The sequence below is a fragment of the Haliaeetus albicilla genome, chromosome 21 (genome assembly GCF_947461875.1).
Source record: "Haliaeetus albicilla chromosome 21, bHalAlb1.1, whole genome shotgun sequence".
Classification (NCBI taxonomy): domain Eukaryota; kingdom Metazoa; phylum Chordata; class Aves; order Accipitriformes; family Accipitridae; genus Haliaeetus; species Haliaeetus albicilla.
In genome coordinates, this window is record NC_091503.1 from 16,117,519 (window position 1) to 16,130,271 (window position 12,753).

Below are 12,753 nucleotides of genomic sequence, written 5' to 3' on the forward strand. Positions count from 1 at the left end.
TCTCAGCGATTTTTTGGTAAATCCTCAGAGTCAGCTCTCCAGTGCTTTATGTGGAAAGATGTCTTAAAACAGAAGAGGTGTACAACTTCTGTATGGCTCATTTTTGACATCAAGCCACCTCAATGTGTCGTCTTTCTTGACAGTTTCAAACTGAGGGTGAAGAGAGTAAGGCAATCCATATTGCTTATGGGCTGCACCAAAATTAATTTCACTTGAGGGTGAAAGTTCCCAAACTCCCATAAAGTAGCACAAGTCACGTGGGGACTTCTGTTTCCAGCTACTACACTTGACTAAACAGACATGTAACAAGACGCAAAACCTTTTTCTAGTGCTTCTGTGCTCGGCAGGGAATGCTGTGAGATCACCACTGGTGAGGAAGAAGGACCACATGTTCAGGAACAGGAGAGGAAATGGGCTGAGCACGTGAAAGCTTTTGCTAGGATGCCGTCCTCAGCGCTGGGAAAAGTTTGTACAACTTGTGTGTGTGCAGTGATAACCTCTTACTTCCTTGCCCCTCGAGTTACTTGGTGACTGCTGATAGCGGGGTGATGCAAAGACCCTGCTTTAACGAAGATGTGCTTCTCTTATCTAGTGCAGCTTCCTTGCGTGCGTGCGTGTGTGTGTGTGTGTGCTGGGGGGAGGTATTCTGCTCCATCTACACAGCGTCCCCAGCATTGCTGTGGCTGTCTATTTTTTCCTCCTTGAGCTGTGTGACGCAGCAAGTTGTTCTGTGCTGTGTGCCATCAGGATTGCTCAACAGTGGAGCGTGAGAGGGAAGCAACTGCATGAGGGCTTTGCCTGGTTTTGGGAAGTAGCTGGGGCTTATGTTTGCTTGGTTGGTAAAGGGGTGCGGTTTGAGGGGGGAGGCAGGACGTACATAGGACTTCTTCAGCTGTGTTTGCTCGTAAGGGTAAAACTTTTCCGCCTTCTGACATCCTTTCTCTAATTTTCTCTCTCTTTCTCTCCCCCTGTGCCTTTTTTTCCTGATGCTAAAATTTAAAACTACTTTAATTGTCCTTACCATCTAAAACCACCTGTTTTCTTTAAACCTGAAGTTTCCTGAAAAATCAGCAATGAAGTAATTGGCTAAGGTTATATACCATGATAACTAAAGGACATGCCTGAAAACCACAGATTTCCACAAAGATGAAAGAAAAGAGCAGTTCAGAATGTCCCAGGCCAAGTGATTGATACACTTTAAAAAAAAACTTATTCCTGCTTAATTTTATTGTTGTTAATAAACTTTTGTCTCCAAGCTTAAGGAATTACAGGGGCCTCAGAAGGTTGTTGTTTAATACTGTCCCTTATGAAAGGGTTTCTTATGGCTTGGAAGTCTCCTTGCAGTATTTGGCATTGTTAATTTAGGTCTGCTCTGAATTCAGTGCAGACTGCAGGCAGGCAGTTCGGTGGAAGTGATACTGGGAAGCTCACACTGCATTGCCCTCCTCTTTTGCCCTCCCTTGTGCAAGGGTTGATGCAGACTGCAAATGTATGCTTTCTTTTGCTGTGCTTTGGGAAGCTTTGGTTTGGAGGCATGGTTTGAATCACTTCCCTGTCACAACATCATCAGGCAGATATTTGTCTCCCTTTTTTCCTTTGAGGTGTTCTGACAATGCTGCTGGTAGGGAAGAGGAGTACCTTTGAGCCAAGCTGGGAATGCGGTTATATCAATCTCAGCCTGTTTGAACTTGCTGATTCTGCGTAGCAAGTAGTTGCTTAAATGTGAATACAGCATAATTATTCAGAAATGGTATCCCCCCCCCTTGGATTTGTAGATCGGTATCTTTCCTCTCACTCATGCTTACAACTTGCCTTTATTCACAGCAAAGCAAATTTTTACTCTAGGATAAAAATACAAAATGCTTTGTGTGCTTGCATGTGTATCATATATCCTTAGGTATCATGTATTGCCAGCTGCATGGCACTGGTTAACTTTGCAGACTGTCCTGGTAGCACTGAAAAGGGATTTCTAACCTGTCATTCGAATGTAATCACAGGTGGCTTTTGCAGCCTTAGCGCACCGAGCCAGTCTTGGTGGATCTAAATAATAATGCTCATGTCATCCTAATGATGCTGTCTGCCACCCTGCTGTAAGGCTATTTTTGCTTTGCTGGGAGAACCTCGTTGTGCAGGGAGTTAGACAGCGCGGCAGCCCGCACTGAACTTGGGGGGATGCTTATGGCATGTCTGTGGCACCTTGGGCCGCAGCAATTCCTGGGGTGACGCCAAGGGGGCTGCTACACCCACATGCTGCTGCACGCTGCTATGCGGGGAGGCTCTCTGGGGCCGTGTTAGCCCTGATAGACAGAGCTAATAAGTGCTGGGGCCTCCATGAGGATAATGAGCCGTGCCACTGCGCCGGCAAGATTGCAGCGCGTGGATGCTGTGGGGAGTGCTAGCTGGGGGATCTCCTGCTGTGCCTGGTGGCAGACGTGTGGCTAAAATGAGTCAGTGCTTCCCAATCTGATCCTTCCTGGGACCTGTTCGCCCCACCCTGCTCTTTCACAGCATGCGTTGCAATGGCTTTCTTAATAGCATAGCCATGGAGATTTCTTGCTGTTCAGCTTCGTTTTGTTTATCCCATGCTAGCATTCAGCACTGGTTACCACTAGAATATTTGGTGGTACTTGAAATTTGTTTTGAGATTGCTCCGCAGTTGTAAGAGGGTGTTTCCCAGATGGTTGGGGTTTTGGTATTCCAGTGTCTCTTGACTTGCTGTGAAGTGTGCATGCATGTCTGAGGGCGTTTTGGGTCATTTTGGGTTTTTTTTGAGGATACAAATAGCAAACAAGCCAAGAAGAGAAGACAAACAGAAACTTGTCCAAGTACAGATCGTGTCTGATTTGCAGAATTACCTGCATCTTTCTGGTGGTTCCTGTGATTACAACTGGCAAGGGCTGAGTGGATTGCTCTCTTAAGTGGGTGATGTTGGTAATTAGCACTGGAAATACATTGTCAATACAGATTCTCTACATGTTTTAACAAACAAACAACTGACTAAACTCTTTAACCAAAGGGTATAGTGTTACTGCACTTTTGACTTAAGTTCCAGTCATATTCGCAAGACTCTTGAGGAGAGGGTTAGCAGCAGTATATTAAGTGATTGCTCCTAAAAATGCTGCTGCTTCACTTTCTGTTTGTTTAGGATTTACTTCCCATGCATGTCAAATGGCAGAAGTTTTGAAGAGGAGTTCCCTGGGCTTTCCTACATTTCTAGACAATTTGGGCTGAAGTAACATTTGTTAAGCAGAATGAAACAAAAACAGTGGCAAAGATGACATGACCTAGAAATCTCTCAAAAGAGATGTTATCAGTGTTATTTTGAAGGCTGCCTTCTCTTATTCTGGGGGCCATTTTTCATTCCATGGGGCCTGAAGAACGTCACAGTTCTAATTTCAACCTGTCTCGGAAGCATCCTGCACTCTTGTTGGTTTTGATACAGTGGCAGGAAGTTGAATCTTAGACAAAGATTTTTTTTTTTTTAATACAGAGATGTTTGGTCATGTTCTGAATGATAGACGTGCTTTTTCTTTACTGTAGGTTATTGAAAACATGTTTTTTTGGTTCTTTGGAGATTATTTACTGGTATTTGAAGGTAGCAATGTAAGTGAAAGATCTCAGGGAAGAAAGTGCAAGAGGTAAAGCAGTTGCATCAATTAGATTGTATTTAGGGCATCTGACCAGCTCAGTCCTTCCCAGACTAGCTTGGTGAACTTGAAGAACTCTTTACATTGGAGGAAAAAAAAAAAAAGAAGTGTATTTTAAATAAGGTGAAGGATGGAAGGCACTGTTTTTTATTTAGTCTCTGAGTGGTTGGATGTGTGGTTCCCTTGTCTTTAGATAAGCATCAGATGTATGAGGATCATCGCCTTGATTTTGATATCAAACTGCTCAGAAATCACGAGGGCGATGAGGAACAGCCATGTGCAATACAGTAGAGTATAGGGTACATCTAGTGGTAAAGTGGAGAAACTTAGAATAATATGTGGGATTTGAAGCCAGAACCTGAACTTGATACTGTCAGATGATCTCTCTGGACTGATAATGCCCGGATTCATTGGCCTCCCCACTGCGTTTCCACAGGCGTGGAGATGTGAGGGAGGAGGAGGGTGTTTATACATGCACTGGATCCTGTGCTCAAGAATTAATCTTGATTTAGATGCTGGGACTTTCCCAACCAGGCCTCAGTGAAATTGCTTGCTGCTCCCCCTCTGGACATGCTGCTCCTTCTAATCAGACCTACCTGGCATAAACCTCTCTTGACTGAAAGCCAGGAATGCTTGTGCTGCCATAGTTATAAGGGAGAGGCTTAACTCTGGACCCTGCTCAGAAGCTGCAGATACACCCTTTCGTTCCACACCTTCCTTTTGCCTGGGCCTCTGAGCCCGGCAGGCCCTTTCTCTTAGGGATGTGGAGCACATCAGCAGCTGTGGAAACCCGGGCTGCAGCTACGGTGTGGTTTTTCTCCCCAGAGTTAAGAGTTGAAGGATTCCCACACATGCTGAGGGATGCTTCCTCTCCAAGAGCCAAAGTGGTGCTGATGGGGTTATCTGCATGCAAAGCAGGAGCTCCTGGTTTTGTTCATAATTCAGTGGGACCCGGAGCTGGGAGCAGCTGCTTCTTGCAGTTGCCTCTTTCAGGATGCTTTGACTCCTCGCTCTAGCCTTGAGCCAGCCAGTCAAAACCTGCCCACGTTCTGGTTTTGGCATTGAAGCTGTAGGCTGCCCTGTTTCGAGACCTCCAGAAAGCTTATATGATCAACATGCAAATCCTCTCGGCATTAAAAAAATACAGCAGCCCTTTTTGGAGATGCGGTAAAGACTGGGATGTGACCAGCAGGAGCTGCGTGTCACTTCATTAGGACACATGCCTTTTCCCCCCCGCCATGAGTCACCTCCCTTAGGCACTGATCCAGCACCATCCGCGGGGAGAAAAAGGAGTAAGGTACTTGAGTTCTTTTTTTATTATTATTATTATTACAAAAGTCTCTTCTTCAGTGAAAAGTAGCAAAGTATTCACTTGATACTGTTCTGGTGGAATATTCACCCTTCTGAAATCACGCTCTGCATTACAGTGTGGGGCTGAAAACTTTTTCTGCCCATTTGTTTTAAAAAAATTAAAAAGAAAGAAGCTCAGGGAATTCTTGTGCAGTATCATCTTAGTCATCCTGTTCACGTGACCATTAGAGGGGAGAGGAAAGTTGTGGCAGAAGAGGGGAAGTGGAAGGGGATTCTCACAGGGAAGACGGAATGAAAGGCAGTCAAGCACTTGAAAAATGTGATTTTGTCAAGAGAGCTGACTGGCACACAGTCCTAACACAGTTGGATCCTCTTGGCTCACCTGGGAAATTCCTTGCGTGAGGGGGAGGGAAGAGATTACAAGGAGAGCTTTTTCCTGTACAGCTGTGCTGCAAAAAGCATAGTGTGTAGCAAGCTATCTGCATTTTTTGCATAGCAGTTCTTAAACGCTAGTTTAGTTCAGAGGTGGATCAGACCTTGTTTGGAAAAGACTTAATTTCCTTTTTCCATTTCAGGATTATTCTTTACAAATTCTTCTGGCTCTCCATCTGGTCTCGTTTTAAATAGAGTTCCACCACTTTCTCTGTGAGGTTAAATGAGGCCAGCTAGCACTTAGTGCGAGGGAGTCCTCCCTAGTATTAAGATCAAATTTTTATCTCCTTCCTTTCATCCTGTGTATCGTGGTTGCACTTTAGTGTTCCACCCTCAGTGCTGTCCAAGCGTATGTGTACATGGGTGCTGGGGATGCTAATAACAACAGAATCATAGAATCATAGAATAGTTTGGGTTGGAAGGGACCTTTAAAGGTCATCTAGTCCAACCCCCCTGCAATGAGCAGGGACACCTTCAGCTAGATCAGGTTGCTCAGAACCCCATCCAACCTGACCTTGAATGTTTCCAGGGATGAGGCATCTACAGCCGCTCTGGGCAACCTATTCCAGTGTTTCACCACCCTCATCATAAAAAAATTTCTTCCTTATATCTAGTCTAATTCTATGCTCTTTTTAGTTTAAAACCATTACCCCTTGTCCTGCTGCAACAGACCCTGCTAAAAAGTCTGTCCCCATCTTTCTTAGAAGCCCCAGTTAAGTACTGAAAGGCCACAATAAGATCTCCCCAGAGCCTTCTCTTCTCCAGGCTGAACAACCCCAACTCTCTCAGCCTGTCCTCACAGGAGAGGTGTTCCATCCCTCTGACCATTCTTGTGGCCCTTCTCTGGACCTGCTCCAACAGGTCCATGTCTGTCCTGCGCTGAGGACTCCAGAACTGGATGCCATATGAAGTGCAGGCTTCAGGGCTCTGTACCTTCCTAAGCTTGTCTGCAATTCTTGGGTTGCTCTGTAGGATGGCTCAGAGGCACAATTCATGGATTTAAATTAGAAAAAAAAGCCAAGTTTCATCCTCTGTGGCTCTGGCTCTCTGCTGAGCTGCAGTAGTGGTAACTTCAGAGCTGCTGGCACATGTTACTGTAACCTGCATCTGTGGCTGAATATGAGCATTTCTGTGCATGTCCTTATTTTGCCTTTTTTTTAACTACATTCTCACTTAAAGTGTTGAGTGTTTATCTTTATTTTGTGGAACTGATGAATGTCATATCATTTTCCTTTATCATTGTAAGATGCTGAAAGCCAGGCTGACTTATGAGCCTGGCTTTCGTATTCAAAGTATGCCAGTGTTGTCAGGCCAAAATATGTTGTTATAGTCACAATGGGAAAATAACTTCTAAGCACAGCTTTGTTCCTGTTCTCCTTGTATCTTGGCAGGCTAAACTGTGAGGTCGAGCATTTTCAGCATTACATGTAAGATCTAATCAAGGCAAACTCTTCTAAGGGAGTATAAGGCAACACAAATACTTGCCCCCCCAATTATAGTTAGGAAACTTTTTAAGTAAAAGGAGCCTTGGTGAAGGGAGTGTTTAACTTTAAAAGACAGATTGTGGATGTGACTTGGCATCTGCTGCAGTTCAACCCAAGTTGTGTGATAAATGTTTTCTTGAGGCAGAATGACATCCATGTTGCAAAGTAAAAGAGAGATGGAGATTGTGTCTATCCTTTGTACTGCTTGGCTTTATCTTCCCGCTTATCTTGGGCTGTAAGGTCTAGTAATCTTTTTCCTCTCCACCCTTGACTTGATGTAGTGAAACTTGCTTAACCTGCCAAAGGAACAAACTTGCTGGCTGTAATGTGGACAGGTTGCGCCTCTGCTTAAGAACTCTGGAACCGGCTGCTTAGGTTTTGGATTTTTCTTTTTTCCTTAATGATGGCATGCAGAGAGCTATCACAGCCGCTTGATATTTGACCTACACAGTAAAAGTCAAAGGTGCAGTCAGGGTGTCTTCCTGTTTATAGCTTAATAGCTCGAGCTGCTTCCTTTGAAATATGCAAAACTAAAACACGAAGGGATTACCACATTCCTTGCTGTGGGTACGGATTCTGCTCTCGCTTTTAGGGCATGGCAAAAGCATGCACGTTGCAGGAAGGAGAACTGCAAGTTGGGGGCAGTCGATGACTTTGACACCAGATGTAGCAAAGCCCTGTCACTGTGGTGCTGCACCCACGTTAGCAAGCTGTGCCTCATTAGTATATGTTATATTGCAGACAAGGCTGGACTGCTTTTGGGACTTGCAGGAGCCAGTATGTTTGCATGCGTTAGGTCATACCAGGCAGAGGTGCCAGGTTGGACTGGCACGAACCTGGGGGTCTCAGCAGTTTCTCCTCTTGGTATGCTGTGGATGTGCCATCGCACCCCTCTCAAGTAGGAACAGCTCCATCAAAAGGCAGAGTTCAACAGGTGGACAAACAGCAAGGGGAGAGAACTTAGCCCTAAGGAAGCTGTTTTGCATAGGTAGCTACTAAACAGGAGTTCTGCATACTTGTTACTAGCAGAAAAGAGACGTTAAAAGAAAATAGGAACAAAAAGTCCCATGCTTAATGCATAGCAGGTTTTTTTGTTTGTTTGTTTTCTGGGTGAATGGGATTTAGCTTGACTGCTTTTGCTCTCTAGCTATCTGAAAAGTAACTGGCCAAGTAATATTAGCTATGCATCAGCCAAGCTCCCACGAGGTTAAGCATGCAGGCCATGTGTGTGTGTCTGTGGTCGGGGGACAGACAGGCACATGCAAAAGCCTCTGCCTCACTTTCAAGAGCTCAGTGAAACTGGAAAGCAGTCTTTACCAAAAAGAAAGAAAGAAGGGGGGGGGGGGGGGGGAACCCCAAACCCTAACAAACCACCTTCCAGCTTTTGCTTTGCCTGTGCAATTGAATACTACGTTTTGTTGTTCCCAGATGCTTTTTGAGTTTTATCTTCAACCATTGTGGCCAGAAACCCTTTGAACAAGTAACTGGTTTCTTCTCCCTTATTCTTGCATGAATACAGACAACTGCTCCTCACGCTGTTGATTTATCACCCATAGGAAGCTCTAGCTAGCAGGAGAAGTTAGGTCAGTGCCATAGAGAAAGAAAAAAAAGACTAAAGAAAATGAGGCAGTACGGTACCTGCAGATGCCTTCCCAGCAGAGTTTGTGAGACCAGGTAGCACTGGATTCATGCAGATAAATCAGTCAGCTTTGGTGCCTATGGTGGCAGGGCTACCAGGGGGCTGAGGCAGGGGAGTGCACTGCGCTCCAGAGGCTGTGTCAGCGCTCCAACTTCTCCCTGGGTCCTGTCGAACCTGGAGAGAGCCAAACCCTCAGAGTTTCAACCTTCCTTCTGCTCCCAGTCAGGCAATCGGCAGGGAAAGAGGTCAGACAGATTCAGCAACGCTTCCATGATGCTGTGCCCAACCTGCTGGGCACGTCTGCACACAGATGCTCTCTCCTCCTCGAACCTCCAACAGTGTGACTGACAGGTGACACCAGTGTCCGTCCACCGTTTGTGTGACCAGTGAGGGTTACTGGGAGGCCGGGGGAGCCACGTTTTCCTCATGTGGACCTGGTCCTCTGAGCAGCCCCAGCCTTGCCGGGTGTTGAAAGCAGGCAGTAGCTGAACAGCCATTTTAATCTTGCATCGATTCTGGTACATGTGGTGCTTTTGGCTTGAGGCTGTTCCCGCATAACACCCTCAGAAGCCTGGCTGTAGTTTGAGACGGTAATTTAGATGCCTTTTTTTTTTTTTTTTTAAGGTTCAGAGATGGTGAAAGGAAATGTTAAAAAAAGCATTGTGTTAAGGAGACAGTCCCCCCAGCAGCTCCGGTGGAGTCTGCCCGTGGGTCAGTTCGGTCCAGCGTGTTATCTTGAAGCATCATGCCCTTGGCATCCAAAACTAAAACGGATTTTATGTCATAACACCCAAGCAGTTATGAGGACATACGAGACTCTTCTAGGTTACAACATTCTCTCATGTTTGAACATGATAGCGTGCAGTCAAGTTAAATGGCACAGTCCTGAGCTGAGTTGTGGGTGTGACTTCTGAAGGATGTGCCCACATGCCATTAACATTGTCTCCCTTGTGCCGCTTTGAAGTCCGTCGAGTGGACAAAGGGCAACTCTCTCCTGCACTCCTATTTGTAGCTATTGGAAGCAAAAATTTTCATTGCATGTAGGAGTGCAAGTTTGATTTTTTCAAAAGCACTGCAAATTTGAAGAGAGGCTAAAAGCCCTACATTTTTTTTAAAGAGAAAATTTACAATTTGAGCTTTGAGTGCTCAGAAAAAGAAGCATGGGAGCAATACCTTTCATCTAACTGAAGGGAACTAGATGACAGTGTCTTCCTCAGGTTGCAAGTACAGAAAATCAAAAGGCAAAGTGGGTCAGCTGTATACAGATATTCATGAGATTGCTTCCTGAGCCGTTTTGTCCCTCTCCCCTTTCCACTGTCTTTGTGACAAGAAATAGTTGTTTTCCTGGGGAAGCAGGTTTGTGAACGTGCTTCGGCAATACAGAGTTTTGCAAGCCATACCTGCTGCAGCTGAACAGTGTGACCAGATATATCTCGACTTCAAAGTTGCAGTTGAAATTCGATATTGGGGTGCACCAACACATTAAGGATGAGAAGGAAACAAATGTATTTAAGAAGTGTTGCTCTGACATTGGCATATACAGATCCATCTGAAACTACAAAAGGAGAGCCAGCTGAAGATGGGACACTTTTTTTGCACTGAGAGAAATGGATGCTACGGTGCAGTCTTTTACTTGCTAGACCGCCACAAGACTGGGAGGCCGGGCATGTAGATTACTGTGCAGTATTGGGCAGAAGCAGGGCCTGTTGGATGGTGGGGGACGGACACGGTGCTGATGGGGCTAGATGGTAGCAGGGCAGGCGCCGAGCCGTGGGGCTGGGGCGTGGGGGAGAGCTGCCGGGCTCCCTGCCGTGGCCCCGCAGGGTCATGGGCGCCGCAAACGGCCCGTGCTGGATCGTGCCCCAGCTGTTTTTCAGAAGTTCAGTCCGGTTTATGGGATCTCTGCTGGTATCCTTTAAAGGCAAACCTTAGAAGTGGTGTTGGCATTAAAATTTACGCAGACTTTCCTCTCCGATTTGCCTGCTAACAGTGTCTTCTTCCCCCTCCTGTTCAGGCACATGAAGATTCACGAGAAGGATCCGAACAGCACAGCGAGCACAACTCCCCCGTCGCCGCTGAAGCGCAGGCGATTATCTTCGAAACGAAAGTTTAGTCACGATGCTGAGATGGACAGAGAGGAGAGGACGCCTGCAAAAAAGGTTCTTTATGGGGCATGAAGCAAAAGATGTTCCTGGCTACCTCCTAAACTGTCAGCTGTTGAGTTCATGCAGTCAGCACAGAAATATTAAAATGTGGGCTTGTGACAGACCTGTATATATCTTAAGATGCCATGCTTTCCCTGTGCAGCCAACACTGTTGTCTGAGATTGAAAATGAGTTTCTAATTTCAGAGATAGAAAGAATTCAATTTGTTTAATTCTTTACTGTTTAAATTTTTGGATTTGCATATGATTTATATTAGATAATTGATGTTGGATGACAAGAGGATGAACTATTCTTTTGCTACTGCAGCTTTTCCCCTAGTTTTGTTTTCTCCCATTTAATTCATAGTAGTCTTGCAGGATAGTGTTTTGAACTTTTAAAAAAACAGTGTTTACTTCAGAAGCAGCAACAGCTTAAGTCTGTTTTTGTCTTGATCCAGAAAAAAAAAATAATAAAGTGTAGTACATTTCCCTTTCACAGTAGCATAATCCTGCATTATTGGAGTTGCAAGAGCAACCAGAAGATATGTATTTGAAGGCTAGACATTTCCATTAGGGTTTTATTTATGAAATATTTTAGTGCATTTCAGTCATTTGTACAAAATGTACGGTGGCTGCCAAACTTAACTCGACCCTTTCCACTTACTATCTCTAAATGGCAAACTAGTAGCAGTTTCATTTAGCTCAGTATTCCTTGTTACATGCATGCTTTTCTTCCTGTAATCAGAAGAGGGCTATAGAAAACATGCAGAAGTTTATTGCTTTTCCCTGGACCACTTGAGTTAGCAGTTGGCAGTATCTTCAGTGGCATAAATAATTTAGGCTGACAGCTCGCCTGGCTTTCTGAAGGGGGAGGAATGCTAGTTCAGTGGTATATAAACATACGGGTTTATAAGTGTTCAAATCGCAGTTTCTCATTAGAACTGCTGTATCTGTGACTTAGCTGCGTACTTTATCTCCTACTGAGCCTCCTTTTCTGTCATGCACCTTCTCACACACACGTAGAGGCTCTGTCACTTACCCTCTCTGTTGCTGAAATGAGTAATTTCTGGTCACCTGCAGCAATGTTACGGATGAAGCCTGCTACTTTGTTTTTGAGAGAAGGACTTTGAATGGATTGCATGTTTAGTTAGTTGGTTAAGATTTGGTCTAGTGAAGTTTTTTCCCCTTTCTCTGAAGGTTGTCGAAGATGGTCACTCCGGTGAAGGGGATAAGAAGGCTGAGGAGGAAGTTTATCATTGTCCAGTGTGTTTCAAAGATTTTTTTTGCAAGTATGGGCTGGAGTCCCACATGGAGACACATCCAGATAATTCGCTGAGGTAAGAAATAGTCCTAAGAGTGTTTCTGGTCACCAGATGGCCTGAGGGAGCCTGCTGGGGAGAGGTACAGCCATTCAGCCCCCTGCACTGCTGACTGCCCCTCTTTGTGATTTTGAACAGGTTTTTAAATGTTTCTGCCTCATCTTGTGTCACCAGGGTGCTGTAGGGCTTAATTTTACTGTTTTTTGCAAATACAGGAAATCTTGCCAGTTAATAACTGGGAATGTTTTTAGAAGAAATTAAAGCACCTCTTCCTCCCCTCCAAACCCATCACTGTTTTTACACAAAACTGTAAAATGCCAACATAGCAAAATTTTAACAAGTTAGACTAAAGATGCTTAAAACATGAAGCAAAACTTGATAGAAGTATTCAGGTACCAACCTATGAGATTATTCCACTTGGGGAGAAGAAGGCAGCTGAATATAAAGGTTTTGTTGTCTGTCCTGGGAGTGAGTGAAGACAGATGAATTTCTGGTTCCAGACTTTCAATAAAATGTGTTACGCTTTTCTGCCTGTTGAGGTTAGGGAATGATTTGGATTTTGGCTTAAATCAGCTTCTCTTAACAAGGAAAAATTAGTTATTAATTATTTGGGAAGGTGCTTGGGTGTTGTGTTTTGGTTCAAGTAATTGCCCCTGGGACTCCTGATACTTTTTTATTTCCTGTTTTTTACCATAGAAAAATGTAGAGCCAGGTATATGAAGATATAAAAGAGATATTACAAGTCTAGTTTAAACGGGTAGGAAAGCTGCTATTTTAG

General features: G+C 44.6%; 1 protein-coding gene across 8 annotated transcripts in view; it reads left to right on the forward strand.

Annotated features, from left to right (window-relative positions):
- Nucleotides 1-12,753, forward strand: part of RREB1 (ras responsive element binding protein 1) — a 127,384-nt gene that overhangs the window by 74,021 nt on the left and 40,610 nt on the right. For all 8 annotated transcript variants that reach the window (XM_069809041.1, XM_069809046.1, XM_069809040.1 and 5 more), the window contains 2 exons: nt 10,528-10,672; nt 11,854-11,993. In XM_069809041.1, the coding sequence (XP_069665142.1) occupies nt 10,528-10,672; nt 11,854-11,993 (285 nt within the window). The remainder of the gene's footprint in view (nt 1-10,527; nt 10,673-11,853; nt 11,994-12,753) is intronic.